The sequence below is a fragment of the Oncorhynchus mykiss genome, chromosome 8 (assembly GCF_013265735.2).
Source record: "Oncorhynchus mykiss isolate Arlee chromosome 8, USDA_OmykA_1.1, whole genome shotgun sequence".
NCBI lineage: Eukaryota > Metazoa > Chordata > Actinopteri > Salmoniformes > Salmonidae > Oncorhynchus > Oncorhynchus mykiss.
The window spans coordinates 87,833,469-87,849,303 of NC_048572.1; the positions used below are offsets into that span (position 1 = coordinate 87,833,469).

Consider the following 15,835-nt stretch of genomic DNA (forward strand, 5'->3'; position numbering starts at 1 on the left):
GATAGTCCCACTAAGCACAAACCAGATGAGATGGCGTATCACTGCAGAATGCTGTGGTAGCCATGCCAGTTAAGAGTGCCTTGAGTTCTAATTAAATCAGTGTCACCAGCAAAGCACCGCCACACCATCACACCTCCTCCTCCATGCTTCACGGTGGAAACTACACATGCGGAGATCATCCATTCACCTACTCTGCGTCTCACAATGACACAGAGGCTGGAACCAAAAATCTCAAATTTAATATCCAATGCTCGTGTTTTTTGGCCCAAGCAAATCTCTTCTTCTTATTGGTGTCCTTTAGTAGTGGTTTCTTTGCAGCAATTTGACCATGAAGGCCTGATTTATGCAGTGTCCTCTGAACAGTTGATGGCAGTCCTCATGAGAGCCAGTTTCATCATAGCACTTGATGGTTTTTGCAACTGAACATGAAGAAACTTTCAAAGTTCCCCCGGATTGATTGACCTTCATGTCTTAAAGTAATGATGGACTGTCATTTCTCTTTGCTTATTTGAGCTGGTCTTGACATAATAAGGACTATCTTCTGTATACCACCCCTACCTTGTCACAACACAACTGATTGGCTCAAACACATTAAGGAAAGAAATTCCACACATTTAATTTGTTCTATTATTTTTATTTAACATTTATTTAACTTGGTAAGTCAGTTAAGAACACATTCTTATTTATAATGACGGCCTACCCCGGCCAAACCCGGACGATGCTGGGCCAATTGTGTGCCACCCTATGAGACTCTAAATCACGGCCGGATGTGATTCAGCCTGGATGAACTTTTAATAAGGCACACCTGTTAATTGAAATGCATTCCAGGTGACTACCTCATCAAGCTGGTTGAGAGAATGCCAAGAGTCTGCAAAGCTGTCATCAAGGCAAAGGGTGGCTACTTTGAAGAATCTCAAATATAAAATATATTTTGATTTGTTGGACACTTTTTTTTTGGTTACTACATGATTCCATGTGTGTTATTTCATAGTTTTGATGTCTTCACTATTATTCTACAATGTAGAAAATAGTCAAAAATAAATAAATAAAAACCTGGAATGAGTAGGCGTGTCCAAACTTATAGATATATAGTATGGGAAAAGAGTCCATTTGTGGATCAGAGGGATAGTAACACCTTTTACAATTGTCATTCTACGCAGGCGACAACACAACAGAAACGAAAGAGATAAAGAACCAAGAGAAAAAAAACAAGTAATACCACTTTATTATCAGACAGATTAATAATATATAACATGTTATTGTGTTATAGAAAAGGGAATAACTTGAGTCAAGTACACACAAAAAAATGAACAATTTAAACTATTAATAATAATAATAATATGAATAATATGAATAATAAATATTAGATTTGGTCTACAGAGGGAACACAAAGGCACTTGTTTGCATTGCAGAATGGCCTGTACCTATAAACGGTTACAGCCAAACTCAGGCCAGGAAGTGTCCAAGTCTAGTTTTATTGATGCCACACTTGGACACTTGATATGTGTCAAGTTTGTACAGAATACTACGTCTCCGTATTGTGAGCTAACACCTCTGTGTGTGTATAACTGTACACAGACAAATGTCCAACATGGTACAAAATACAAATAGAAACAAAAATATGGAAATTGTTGTTTTTTTGTCTCATCTATAGTATCTTCCCACAAAGTACATTTATTAAAAAAATAAAAAATAAAAATCCAAAACATTAAATCCTCTGCTTAGATCCGCAAGGACTGTTGCTGTTAACTCAGCTTCATACTTTCAAAAGGTACATCTGTTGTACAGTTCGACCCATCCTTTTAACTAGGTCTACTTTACGGCAATTCAGCTATTACCAACACCACATTGGTGTGGCGTTGTTAGGGAATGTAGTCATCAAATGTCGTCATTAATTCTGTATCATTGTTTTTCCATGAGAAAGTGCAGGAACTAGCGACATAAAAGTGCCACTTTAAAATCCCGATTAAAAAAGAGGATTTTAAAATCCCCCTCCCGAGTGGTTGAATCGAAGAGGCTGTATTACCTCACAGATACAGTAGTTAGTCCACCGATCAATCAGTAAATAAAATTATAGTTGTCAATAGTTGTATTTATTGTGATAGTGGCCCCTTTTCAGTAGTTGGTCAATATTACATAATAATGACAACATATGGATGACAATTACAACATAGCAACAAACAAAAAACAAGACATGGCAACTCAGGTATTCGAATTCATGCTACTTCGTCCTTCAAATACATTTTGAACACCTTATACATTCTCAAAATACATATTCTATACCAGCATTCGATGGGAAAAAGACAACGGTTGGCGAGACCAAATTCATGCAATCGATATCAATATCAATATCGGCAGCTACAAAGATATTCTATCTATCGATCTACGCGATTCCCGGAGCCACAAGGCAACAATGCAATCACTGGAACTGTTGACTGCATATTCGGTTAATGAGAATTTGGATTGTAAATCTCTATATCGCATATGAATTCAGAACGTAATCTCTAGTCTGCATCGTATTTTAGTCATTTTATGAAACGTCATTAAACTCAACTAGATTATTCAATATTTGTGCAATTTATCCAAATGTTCATGTTCAGCGCGTTAGAGATGATTAAAGATGATCTAAGAGATGAGAAAGAGATGATCTACTAACATGTTTCGATTTTCAGGATTAAAATGTAACGTTTTTTTTTAATTGTGCTGCTGAATATGAATTAAAAACTAATCCCAGTAGGCGTACACCTACCATGTATAAAAGTCTCTGTGTCTATTGTTTTTTTTTTAAAGGTCAACTGCCCCTTAGAACTAATCCCTCCATTTTTAAAACAGCCTTTGTGACATCACTATGAGTCAGAATCTCTCATTTATAAAAATGTCAAAATTGACTACAATGTTTACAATAGAATAATTTTTGGTCATGAAGTCAGTCTTGTCCAAAACAAGAGTTTGGTAGATGACTGAGTCATGACTTTACTTGAGGGGTTTGGATTACAATCACGGCAACAATTCATGCCCTGTTTTTTGCAGACGCACAGAAACCTATGATCGCCATGCGCAATGCCAAGCGTCGGCTGGAGTGGTGTAAAGCTCGACGCCGTTGGCCTCTGGAGCAGTAGAAACACGTTCTCTGGAGTGATGAATCACGCTTCACCATCTGCCCGTCCGATGAACAAATCTGGGTTTGGCGGATGCCAGGAGAACGCTACCTGCCCGAATGCATAGTGTCAACTGTAAAGTTTGGCGGAGGAGGAATAATGGTCTGGGTCTGTTTTTCATGGTTCGAGGCCCCTTAGATCCAGTGAAGGGAAATCCTAACGTTACAGCATACAATGACATTCTAGACGATTCTGTGCTTCCAACTTTGTGACAACAGTTCGTTTACCTTCAGTCATGGCCGCTTGCATTTCTTAATGAGAATTTATGAAAAAACGAAATCAGGAAGTGCAGTTCTCCTTTAAATTGTGTTTACCTTCAGGATCCATTTTCTGATGTTAATCTCTAACCAAAAACACTAGAGGGCGACAAACCGGTTCCCCTCCTGGGCCTGTACACACAGGCCCAGTCCAGAAACGACACTTACAACACACCTTACCAAGGCACTGGAGTCAATCTGAGAGGAGGATTGGATAGGTATAAGCAATATGGCAAAATGTCCACCTACTGTATCCTTCTATGGGTTACTGCATATTTCTATGGGTTACTAAATCCTTATATGGGTTACTGTATCCTTATATGGGTTACTGTATCCTTATATGGGTTACTGTATCCTTATATGGGTTACTGTATCTTTCTATGGGTTACTGCATCTTTCTATGGGTTATAGGGGTGGTTTCTGGCCCTGGACATGCTGGTTACTATGCTACAGGTGAGAGGGTCTGATCTATCACAAGCCAAAGCCATGTTGTCCTCCTCCTCTCCCCTGAGACCAATATGCATGGTGGACTGTGTGGAGGTGGACAATGAGTAGTTGAAGCCACGCGGCAGTGTATTACAATGTTGCATTGTGGACCCTGTGATCCACGCAGCTGTGTGTGTGTGGAACCAAGGACAGTGATAATCTCACTGATTAAATCTGATGCTGAATTCTGAACCGACTCCTTACTCCCTAAACCTTCATGTAGATCCAAGAGGAAACGTGGTGATATCTCCAAGTTGACGTCAGATAAGCTAGATAGGTGGATCATTCACCTGTCCAATCGAGAGCAGTGACTCTGTGTTAGGGTGCTATGGTCTAGGCGAGGGTAGGGTGCTCGGGGTCTATTTGGGACTCAGCAGAAGTCTTACTAGCAGCAGAGTTTGTTAGATGGACGCCGGGTTATCTTGAAGGACTCGTTGCTGTCAACGTCTGGATTCTCCAGAGGCGGAATCTGTTTACCTGAAACACAACACAGGATAAGTTTTGAAGGTGCAGTTTTGAAGGTCGTTTCTGGAGTAACTAGCGTAAGCAATGGCTCCAGGAGATACCTTCCTTTCAAACGGCACGCAGAGACATACAAATGGTATCCGTGAGTTCATTTGACTGTGGGTATGTAGAAAAAAAGGGCTTAATTGCCAAGATCTCACACTATCCCTTTAAGTGGTGAATCTTAACTTTCACTGTAAGTGAAAATCTGAATGAAGTGGAAGTTCAGATTTGTCCCTGAGAGAGATGCTAACAGACACCGTACTGAATGAAGTGGAAGTTCAGATTTGTCCCTAACAGAGATGCTAACAGACACTGTACTGAATGAAGTAGAAGTTCAGATTTGTCCCTAACAGAGATGCTAACAGACACCGTACTGAATGAAGTAGAAGTTCAGATTTGTCCCTAACAGAGATGCTAACAGACACCGTACTGAATGAAGTGGAAGTTCAGATTTGTCCCTAACAGAGATGCTAACAGACACCGTACTGAATGAAGTGGAAGTTCAGATTTGTCCCTAAGAGAGATGCTAACAGACACCGTACTGAATGAAGTGGAAGTTCAGATTTGTCCCTAACAGAGATGCTAACAGACACTGTACTGAATGAAGTAGAAGTTCAGATTTGTCCCTGAGAGAGATGCTAACAGACACCGTACTGAATGAAGTGGAAGTTCAGATTTGTCCCTAACAGAGATGCTAACAGACACTGTACTGAATGAAGTGGAAGTTCAGATTTGTCCCTAAGAGAGATGCTAACAGACACTGTACTGAACGGTGCTACTCTGTCTGACGAGGTTGAATGGAATGCGATAGTGTCTACAACAAACACACATCAAAAGACATTCACGAGGGATGCTTTAGTTTAGTGACTTTTTATTTCATATGTAACCTTTATTTAACTGGGCAAGTCAGTTAAGAACAAAATCTTATTTACAATGACGGCCTAGGAACAGTGGGGTTAACTGCCTTGTTCAGGGGAACAGTGGGTTAACTGCCTTGTTCAGGGGAACAGTGGGTTAACTGCCTTGTTCAGGGGCGGAACAGTGGGTTAACTGCCTTGTTCAGGGGAACAGTGGGTTAACTGCCTTGTTCAGGGGAACAGTGGGTTAACTGCCTTGTTCAGGGGCAGAACGACAGATTTTTTACCTCGTCAGTTCGGGAATTCGATCTGGCAACCTTTCGGTTATTAGCCCAACTGCTCTAACCACTAGGCTACCCTGCCGACCCATGGAACATATTCCATAACAATTCCTGATAAAACAATCTAAACAGTGTTTGATGTGGTCGTATGGAGCGAACCACCTCGCCAACATAAACTCTAAACTAAAACACTTACTGATCTTCTGAAAGAGCTCCTCCACATTGACAGCGTTTCTGGCGCTGGTCTCCATGAAGATTGCTGCAATAGACTCAGCAAAGTCCTTAGCTTCCTTCATAGGAACTTCCCTGTTAAAAGAGATAGTGTAAACTACAGCTTGGGTTGACTCATCAACAGGGCTTCCATAACAGCCTTTAACCTGGTGGTGACTCATCAACAGGGCTTCCATAACAGCCTTTAACCTGGTGGTGACTCATCAACAGGGCTTCCATAACAGCCTTTAACCTGGTGGTGACTCATCAACAGGGCTTCCATAACAAACAGCCTATAACCTGGTGGTGACTCATCAACAGGGCTTCCATAACAGCCTTTAACCTGGTGGTGACTCATCAACAGGGCTTCCATAACAAACAGCCTTTAACCTGGTGGTGACTCATCAACAGGGCTTCCATAACAAACAGCCTTTAACCTGGTGGTGACTCATCAACAGGGCTTCCATAACAAACAGCCTTTAACCTGGTGGTGGTGACTCATCAACAGGGCTTCCATAACAGCCTTTAACCTGGTGGTGACTCATCAACAGGGCTTCCATAACAGCCTTTAACCTGGTGGTGACAAAATCAACAGGGCTTCCATAACAGCCTTTAACCTGGTGGTGACTCATCAACAGGGCTTCCATAACAGCCTTTAACCTGGTGGTGACTCATCAACAGGGCTTCCAGAACATCCTTTAACCTGGTGGTGACTCATCAACAGGGCTTCCATAACATCCTTTAACCTGGTGGTGACTCATCAACAGGGCTTCCATAACAGCCTTTAACCTGGTGGTGACTCATCAACAGGGCTTCCAGAACAGCCTTTAACCTGGTGGTGACTCATCAACAGGGCTTCCATAACAGCCTTTAACCTGGTGGTGACTCATCAACAGGGCTTCCATAACAAACAGCCTTTAACCTGGTGGTGACTCATCAACAGGGCTTCCATAACAAACAGTCTTTAACCTGGTGGTGACTCATCAACAGGGCTTCCATAACAAACAGCCTTTAACCTGGTGGTGACTCATCAACAGGGCTTCCATAACAGCCTTTAACCTGGTGGTGACTCATCAACAGGGCTTCCATAACAGCCTTTAACGTGGTGGTGGTGACTCATCATCAGGGCTTCCATAACAGCCTTTAACCTGGTGGTGGTGACTCATCAACAGGGCTTCCATAACAGCCTTTAACCTGGTGGTGACTCATCAACAGGGCTTCCATAACAGCCTTTAACCTGGTGGTGACTCATCAACAGGGCTTCCAGAAGAGCCTTTAACGTGGTGGTGGTGAGGTTACACCCTTGTGTGAATGTCAACTCAGAATAGTATTTTAGTTGTTAAGTCAACAAAATTAAACCCTTGTTGTCAACTTACTACACCTCCTTAGCTTGAGACTGGTACCTAGGCTAATACTTCCTAGGCATAAATGTAACAAAGGTGGACATCGAGGTCCTGTCAATCAAATGGTTGTTATGGCCTACAGAGCAGAGTTCTATTGCAGAGTCCCAACAATAGTAAGACACAACACCATGGCGACCAATCAACAGGGTTTCCATGACAACGTTAGCCTTTAAAACACAGTTCGACAGAAGTGGTGAAGGGCTGATGATACCTGATGTCCCCCAAATCTTTCTTGTTCCCTGCCAAGGCTACAATGATGTCCTCAGGACCGTGCTCCTTCAACTCCTTCACCCATTTCTTCAGTGTCTGGAAAGAGTCCTGACATGTAGAACAGAACAGGGCAGACAGACAGGTAGAACAGAACAGGGCAGACAGACAGGTAGAACAGAACAGGGCAGACAGACAGGTAGAACAGAGCAGGGCAGACAGACAGGTAGAACAGAGCAGGGCAGACAGACAGGTAGAACAGAACAGGGCAGACAGACAGGTAGAACAGAACAGGGCAGACAGACAGGTAGAACAGAACAGGGCAGACAGACAGGTAGAACAGAACAGGGCAGACAGACAGGTAGAACAGAACAGGGCAGACAGACAGGTAGAACAGAACAGGGCAGACAGACAGGTAGAACAGAACAGGACAGACAGACAGGTAGAACAGAGCAGGGCAGACAGACAGGTAGAACAAAACAGGGCAGACAGACAGAACAGGGCAGACAGACAGAACAGGGCAGACAGGCAGAACAGGGCAGACAGGCAGAACAGGGCAGACAGAACAGACCAATGGCCAGGTTACACTTTACTACAGGACTGATTTGTCAAACGTAGCTTTTTACCCCCAAAGCATCCTTTCTCTAGCCTGGGCCCGTATTCATAAAGTAGAAGTGCTGATCTAGAATCAGGTCCCCCACCTGCCCAATATAAAATCTTAAATTATATTGTATATTATAAAACTGATCCTAGATAACCTACTGTGAGACTCTTTCTGAATACAGTCCCTGGTCTCAGATCTGTTTGGCATGACAATGACCACAGGAGTTGGCAAGACAACACAAATAGGCCACACTGTAATGTCTCTCGTCTGGAATCCACACAGAATATTGATCGGGTTCCTCACCAGTTTGGTGATGTCATAGACAATGACAGCGGCGGCAGAGCCTCGGTAGTACATGGGAGCCAGCGAGTGGAACTGGAACACAAACATACAGGAAGTTAGCTATGAACAAGGGGAAGTTGCAGTTCATCTGACTGAATTACTGGGTTTAAACCATGTTTAACTAACTAGTTCAGCTTTAGGGTTTAAAAAAAAAATAACAAAAATATTCAAGTTTAAATAAAAATAGGAAATAATATACATTTAGAGAAAGAGATGAGATACCAGCTACAGTATAGCAAAACAATACAACTGTGAGCTATTTTTCCCCCCATGTGTTAAGGACGTAATGATGAGGCATTCTGGTCAGCATATTGCCCATCCTACACATATTTACACACACACACACACACACACACACACACACACACTTTTCCATTTACACCCCACCCCTGTGAGTCATCACGCCACAACAATACTATGAACCTTGAACTCTGACCCATGGTGTGTCCCAGAATGACAAAAGCACATCTTCTCTGAGAATAGGAATTCTTCTCATGACGACGAGACGATATGTTACACAGGCAAGAAAGTATTGTGTAAGCCACCTGAGCAGTGATTGGACAGACACCATCGGCATCCAGGAAGTGTGGCTATGGCAACGCGAGACAAGACGACAACGTTCAACTAAATCTCGGTCCAATGGACAAATCAAATAGTGATTAGTTGCCCGTTTCTGACCCTTCCAGTCTCCATGAATCAGCCTTTACCTCCCGGCGAGCTGTGAAACTGATTTTGGACATTATTTTCTTGTTGACTAGATAAAATTAAAACAAGGTGAACGGGTTTTTCTAATCTCCCAGAATGAGTTGGGTCCTATTTTGGGACCCATGGGAGGACGCCTCATAATAATGGCTGGAATGGAGTCAATGGAATGGTGTCAATGGAATGGAGTCAATGGAATGGAGTCAATGGTATCAATGGAAGTCAATGGAATGGAGTCAATGGTATCAATGGAAGTCAATGGAATGGTGTCAATGGAATGGAGTCAATGGAATGGTAGTCAATGGAATGGTAGTCAATGGAATGGAAGTCAATGGAATGGAAGTCAATGGAATGGAGTCAATGGTATCAATGGAAGTCAATGGAATGGTGTCAATGGTATCAATGGAAGTCAATGGAATGGTATCAATGGAATGGAGTCAATGGAATGGGAGTCAATGGAATGGTAGTCAATGGAATGGGAGTCAATGGAATGGAAGTCAATGGAATGGAAGTCAATGGAATGGGAGTCAATGGAATGGAAGTCAATGGAATGGTAGTCAATGGAATGGGAGTCAATGGAATGGAAGTCAATGGAATGGGAGTCAATGGAATGAGTCAATGGAATGGAGTCAATGGAATGGAGTCAATGGAATGGAGTCAATGGAATGGGAGTCAATGGAATGGAAGTCAATGGAATGGGAGTCAATGGAATGGGAGTCAATGGAATGGGAGTCAATGGAATGGAGTCAATGGAATGGAGTCAATGGAATGGAGTCAATGGAATGGGAGTCAATGGAATGGGAGTCAATGGAATGGAAGTCAATGGAATGGGAGTCAATGGAATGGAGTCAATGGAATGGGAGTCAATGGAATGGAGTCAATGGAATGGGAGTCAATGGAATGGGAGTCAATGGAATGGAGTCAATGGAATGGAGTCAATGGAATGGGAGTCAATGGAATGGGAGTCAATGGAATGGAAGTCAATGGAATGGGAGTCAATGGAATGGGAGTCAATGGAATGGGAGTCAATGGAATGGAGTCAATGGAATGGAGTCAATGGAATGGAGTCAATGGAATGGGAGTCAATGGAATGGGAGTCAATGGAATGGAAGTCAATGGAATGGGAGTCAATGGAATGGAGTCAATGGAATGGGAGTCAATGGAATGGAGTCAATGGAATGGAAGTCAATGGAATGGAGTCAATGGAATGGAGTCAATGGAATGGAGTCAATGGAATGGGAGTCAATGGAATGGGAGTCAATGGAATGGAGTCAATGGAATGGGAGTCAATGGAATGGGAGTCAATGGAATGGAAGTCAATGGAATGGGAGTCAATGGAATGGAGTCAATGGAATGGGAGTCAATGGAATGGAGTCAATGGAATGGAGTCAATGGAATGGAGTCAATGGAATGGAGTCAATGGAATGGGAGTCAATGGAATGGGAGTCAATGGAATGGAAGTCAATGGAATGGGAGTCAATGGAATGGAGTCAATGGAATGGGAGTCAATGGAATGGAGTCAATGGAATGGAAGTCAATGGAATGGAGTCAATGGAATGGAGTCAATGGAATGGAGTCAATGGAATGGGAGTCAATGGAATGGGAGTCAATGGAATGGGAGTCATGCTGTTTAAAATATCATTCAATTTACGTCATTCCATTCATTATTACAAGCCATCCTCCAATCAGCAGCCTTTCACTGAGTGAGAATGTGGAACAGATAAATGATGAGGAAAAGGAGAAAGAGGATGTACCCACCCTTTCCTGTCCCGCTGTGTCCCAGATGAGGAACTTGTGTAGTTCGTGTCCACACGGGACCGTCTTGGTTAAAAACGATGCCCTGCAAGTGTCACAGAACATTAGGCCTAGCATAGTCTTAATCATTAAGACAACGGTCGAGGATGATAGGATAGTGTTAACTGTTGATGACAGAATAGGTCAAGAACAAGAAGGACCCGTCAGAGCAGGACAGGTCAGAGCAGGACAGGTCAGAGCAGGACCGGTCAGAGAAGGACCGGTCAGAGCAGGACAGGACAGAACAGGACAGAGCAGAACAGGACAGAGCAGGACAGGACAGAGCAGGACAGGACAGAGCAGAGCAGAACAGAGCAGAACAGGACAGGTCAGGACAGGACAGGTCAGAGCAGAACAGGACAGGGCAGGTCAGAGCAGAACAGGACAGAGCAGAACAGGACAGAGCAGAACAGGACAGGACAGGTCAGGTCAGAACAGGACAGGACAGGTCAGGTCAGAGCAGGACAGGACAGGTCAGGACAGAGCAGAACAGGACAGGACAGGACAGGTCAGAGCAGAACAGGACAGGTCAGGTCAGAGTAGAACAGGACAGAGCAGAACAGGACAGGTCAGGTCAGAACAGGACAGAGCAGAACAGGACAGGTCAGAGCAGGACAGAGAAGGACAAAACAGAATAGAAGAATAACTTTTTCCCCTCGAGGGATGATGAATGTTTTAGACTCAGTAACCACCAAAGCTTATCATGAGATACCGAATCAGATAGAGAATCAGACAGAGAATCAGATAGAGAATCAGACAGAGAATCAGACAGAGAATCAGACAGAGAATCAGATAGAGAATCAGACAGAGAATCAGACAGAGAATCAGACAGAGAAAGCTGGATTTTAATATAAAGCCCTTATTTCCAAGAAAATCCTTCTGACACATAATTACTCATTTCATTTCCTTCCCTGGACATAAGACAGAGTTTGAGACTTTGGTTTTATTTTAGATTTTCGTGCAATTAACTTGATAATCCTGAAAAGGTCTCCAGAACAGGACAGGCAGGAAGCTAATTACACACTTGTTGCTGCCTATTGAATAAAATAAAAGGTATTAACGCTCTGACAACTTACCCTATCGTTGGACTGACGTTGTGGTCGAAATGGTCTTGTACAAAACGACATACAATACTAGACTTGCCCACTCCTGTATCCTACCGAAAGAAAGAAATAAGAAATTGGTGAAATGCTATATCGGGGTTTCTCGGTCTGTACAAAAGACTCGAGAAGATACACAACGCTATTGGCTAAAGCATCCTAGTAGCCTGTTGTTGTTGTTTGTGTATCTCGTGCTAACCAAGGATACATACATACTGTATCTGTAGGACCGAGTGGTTACTTTATAAAATCTGTTACCGGATGGTGGCGGAACGGTTGGTATTGGTCAGAAGAGCCATGCCAAAACAAAATGCACCGTAAGGGAAATCTCTCAATGGACCAGGACAACAACACCGCAGTACAATAAACAACAACAACAACATAATACAACAAGGGATTTGTAAAAGGCCTATCAAGGTCAGGGGAAAGGTTATGATTAGGTTATGTGGCGGCGACTCCACATTATTTTACTAAAGAAATGTCTCCGATGTACAACGATTCTTCGACAAGATGAGATAAAGATGCAGTTCCTATACGAGGTCGAATTCTAGCAAGACAGACAGACATTCAAACGGTCGTGTTCCCAGTATAAAGAGATACAACCGGACCGCAGACAGACAGAAGGAATTTCCAAAGAGAATCAACCACCCAATAACTTATTTCACTTACTCCCAGAAGACACACTTTTAATTCCCGTATGGCCATTTTAAAGAGTTATGGCAATCTAGGCATACTTCTTCCGTTTCTTTTCAACGCCTTTGTCTCTCCACGTTTGCTTACAACGTATTTTGCCTTTAGATAAGAGAAAGAACTTCAGCCCCTAAGCAGGACTACTGGCCATCTTTCTAAATGTAACGGGATCAGTTGAAGCGAACCTCCCGAAACGATCAATGTCACGTCACGGCGTGACCTCTTCCGTTACTGTTACGTTCAAAAGAGAAGAGAACTGAAAAAGACAAGGAGATAAATAAAAAATAGTCCCAGAGAATAAACTGTTTATTTTAAACTCTAGATTAGCGGTCCCCCAAAACAGGAGTGAATATGGTGAGAAAAGAGAGGTGGTGTGCGAGTGAAGAGGACACACAGTGGAAAATATAACCGCGACATGTTACGGTTAATTCCAGGTATGGCAATTATTAATGTAGCCTGTGAGAATGGACTGGAGTTGGATGAGGAGACTTTTTGCCATAGCAATATTCAGAGTTTGTTCAGAAGTTCCCAATATGACCTATCAATAAGTTTTGAATAGACAGAGAGAGCTATGATGCACACGGCTGAAGCCAGAAGAGAATATGCTTTTCCTCAAATCTGGTTCATCTCCAGGTTTCTTATACCCTCTGAGATACACATTGCAATTATGGGGTCAAGGTCAGCTTCTATATAACACTTCCTGACAAATGTTAAAACAGCTATTTAAATCCAAATTTGATTCATTCATTGATTAACACGACAACCTTGGGGTAGTTTTACTGGTGTTTTATATATAAATATATATATATATTTATATATATATAAAGAAATAAAAGATGACCAATAAGGAAGCATAATGTTCAGTTCTACACCTTTATTTTTCAACTGGCATGGGAAGCTACGAAAGCCTTTTAACAATATGAAAATAACCTTATGGCGAAGATGAAACCACAGTGACGTGTCATATCCATTTCAATCGTGACAGATCCGTTAATAAACGATAACATTTGTAAAATCACATTTCCCCCGGCAACAGGATTTTCTCAGACCAACAAGTTCCAACGCTGTAGAACAGAGCGCGGTCACACTTCCTTCAGTTAATTCAGATCATTACTTACGTCAACAAAAACAACAGAAATGCCGAAAAAACAACATAAGAGTTGAAAATACAGTATGTTTTACATTTTACAATAATGTACATGCACATCCTGCTGTGCCGTCTTGATGTCCTTCGCTTTCACCCATCACAAATTGACACCGACAGGTAAAGTAGCGTGTTTCCATTGTTCCAATGGTCATAGACTATGTATTCTGTAATGACTGACTTATAATGTTGACTTGCGCCCACTTATAACAAGCTCTTGTTTATTAGGGCAGAGAATGAAAAAAAAAAAAACGTTAAAAAAAAAATGTTTTGCAACGGAAAGAGAAAAAAAATGTGCATTTCTCATTGAACAAGTTAAGTTAGTGCCACCCCGTGTTCAATTTGTTTTCTTCCGTTTGGTGCCCAAATGAACACAACCCAGTCCTTCTGACCCTCTGTCAATAAGAGATGTAATTATGAATATGGAAAAAGGAAGGCAACATTTTACTTGAAGGGTACTACCTACATAAGGACTTCATAACACATTCATAACCCATCCATAAAACATTCATAAGCACTACATAAGCATTTCGTAACGCTTATCTCTTTGGGTTCTGAAATGTGTTCTGTAGATCATTCAAAAGGTTTGTATTAACAGGCACAGCAGTGCTCAGTGAAGTTGACATGTCCGTGCTGCTTCTTCAGCTTACCATCATCTACTATATATCATATTACTGAATAAATGGCATCAGGTAGGTACATTTAAACGTTTTATATTAGCAAGGATTAGACTTCTTCTCCCAATATCTACCAGCGTATTATGTAAATATATAGAAAGACCAATCACCAATATCTACCAGCGTATTATGTAAATATATAGAAAGACCAATCACCAATATCTACCAGAGTATTATGTAAATATATAATAGATAGATAGACTAATCGGCAGGGTAGCCTAGTGGTTTAGAGCGTTGGGCCAGTAACCGGAAGGTTGCAAGATCGAATCCTCCGAGCTGACAAGGTACAAACAAATCTGTCGTTCTCCCACTGTTCCCCTGAACAAGGCAGTTAACCCACCGTTCCTAGGCCGTCATTGTAAATAAGAATTTGTTCTTAACCTTTATTTAACTAGGCAAGTCAGTTAAATAAAAAATAAAAAAAATAAATAAAATAATAAAATGTATTAATGTTTCCAAATATTTATATTTTATATTCATGGTGCAGCACCAACACCAACATGTGTGTAAATGAAGCATTTCTATGTTTTGTAGTAAAAAAATAAGAAGAAGAAGACCAAGTGTTTCCAATGACATCATCAGTGTGCGTCACGTGACTTTAAACAATTATGGAGGAGCCATTGCATGTCATTGGCAACGCTCGTAATTATATTGTTTATTACAACAACAACAACAAAAATAGAAACGCGCCATTTTCTCACACGTTGATGTTGAGGTGGTGATGAAGATGATGAAGATGAAGTGGTAAAAAAAATGTTTGCCATCTCTCTTTAATGCTGTCTTTAGTGGTTCTATCGACCCAACAGACCCGTCTCTCTCTCTCAGTTATTATGGCACAGAGGATCCATTCCATCCATGATTGGTGCAGGACTGGTACAGGATTGGTACAGGACTGGTACAGGATTGGTGCAGGATTGGTACAGGACTGGTACAGGATTGGTGCAGGACTGGTACAGGATTGGTACAGGACTGGTACAGGATTGGTGCAGGATTGGTACAGGACTGGTACAGGATTGGTACAAGACTGGTACAGGATTGGTACAGGATTGGTACAGGACTGGTACAGGATTGGTACAGGACTGGTACAGGACTGGTACAGGACTGGTACAGGATTGGTACAGGATTGGTACAGGATTGGTGCAGGATTGGTACAGGACTGGTACAGGATTGGTACAGGACTGGTGCAGGATTGGTGCAGGATTGGTGCAGGATTGGTACAGGACTGGTACAGGATTGGTAAAGACAAGCATTAAGTGGAGTTGTTTTTTATGTTGTTTAGCATGGGCCATATTAAAAAGCTGTCATCTAAGATGCTTTTCTATCATTTATAGGTCTGTATTCATAAAGCAACCGAGTAGGAGTGCTGATCTAGGATCAGTGTAGCCTTTTAGATTGTAGTGAATAAGAACTACATGG

At 42.0% G+C, this 15,835-nt stretch overlaps 1 protein-coding gene across 2 annotated transcripts; it reads right to left on the reverse strand.

The window, feature by feature from the left end:
* Window positions 1-1,205: 1,205 nt before the first annotated feature.
* Window positions 1,206-12,844, reverse strand: LOC110530881 (ras-related protein Rab-31-like). Of its 2 annotated transcripts, none has more exons than XM_036986654.1 (7): window positions 12,578-12,844; window positions 11,885-11,964; window positions 10,773-10,854; window positions 8,274-8,345; window positions 7,371-7,465; window positions 5,743-5,852; window positions 1,206-4,378 (listed from the first exon to the last, which is right to left on the reverse strand). In XM_036986654.1, the coding sequence occupies exons 1-7, from the start codon at window positions 12,611-12,613 to the stop codon at window positions 4,287-4,289; spliced, it is 567 nt and encodes a 188-aa protein (XP_036842549.1). In that variant the 5' UTR covers window positions 12,614-12,844; the 3' UTR covers window positions 1,206-4,286. The 2 variants fall into 2 exon arrangements, with proteins under 2 accessions (XP_036842549.1, XP_036842548.1); XM_036986653.1 differs by having other exon boundaries at window positions 7,371-7,477; window positions 12,578-12,841.
* Window positions 12,845-15,835: the final 2,991 nt, after the last annotated feature.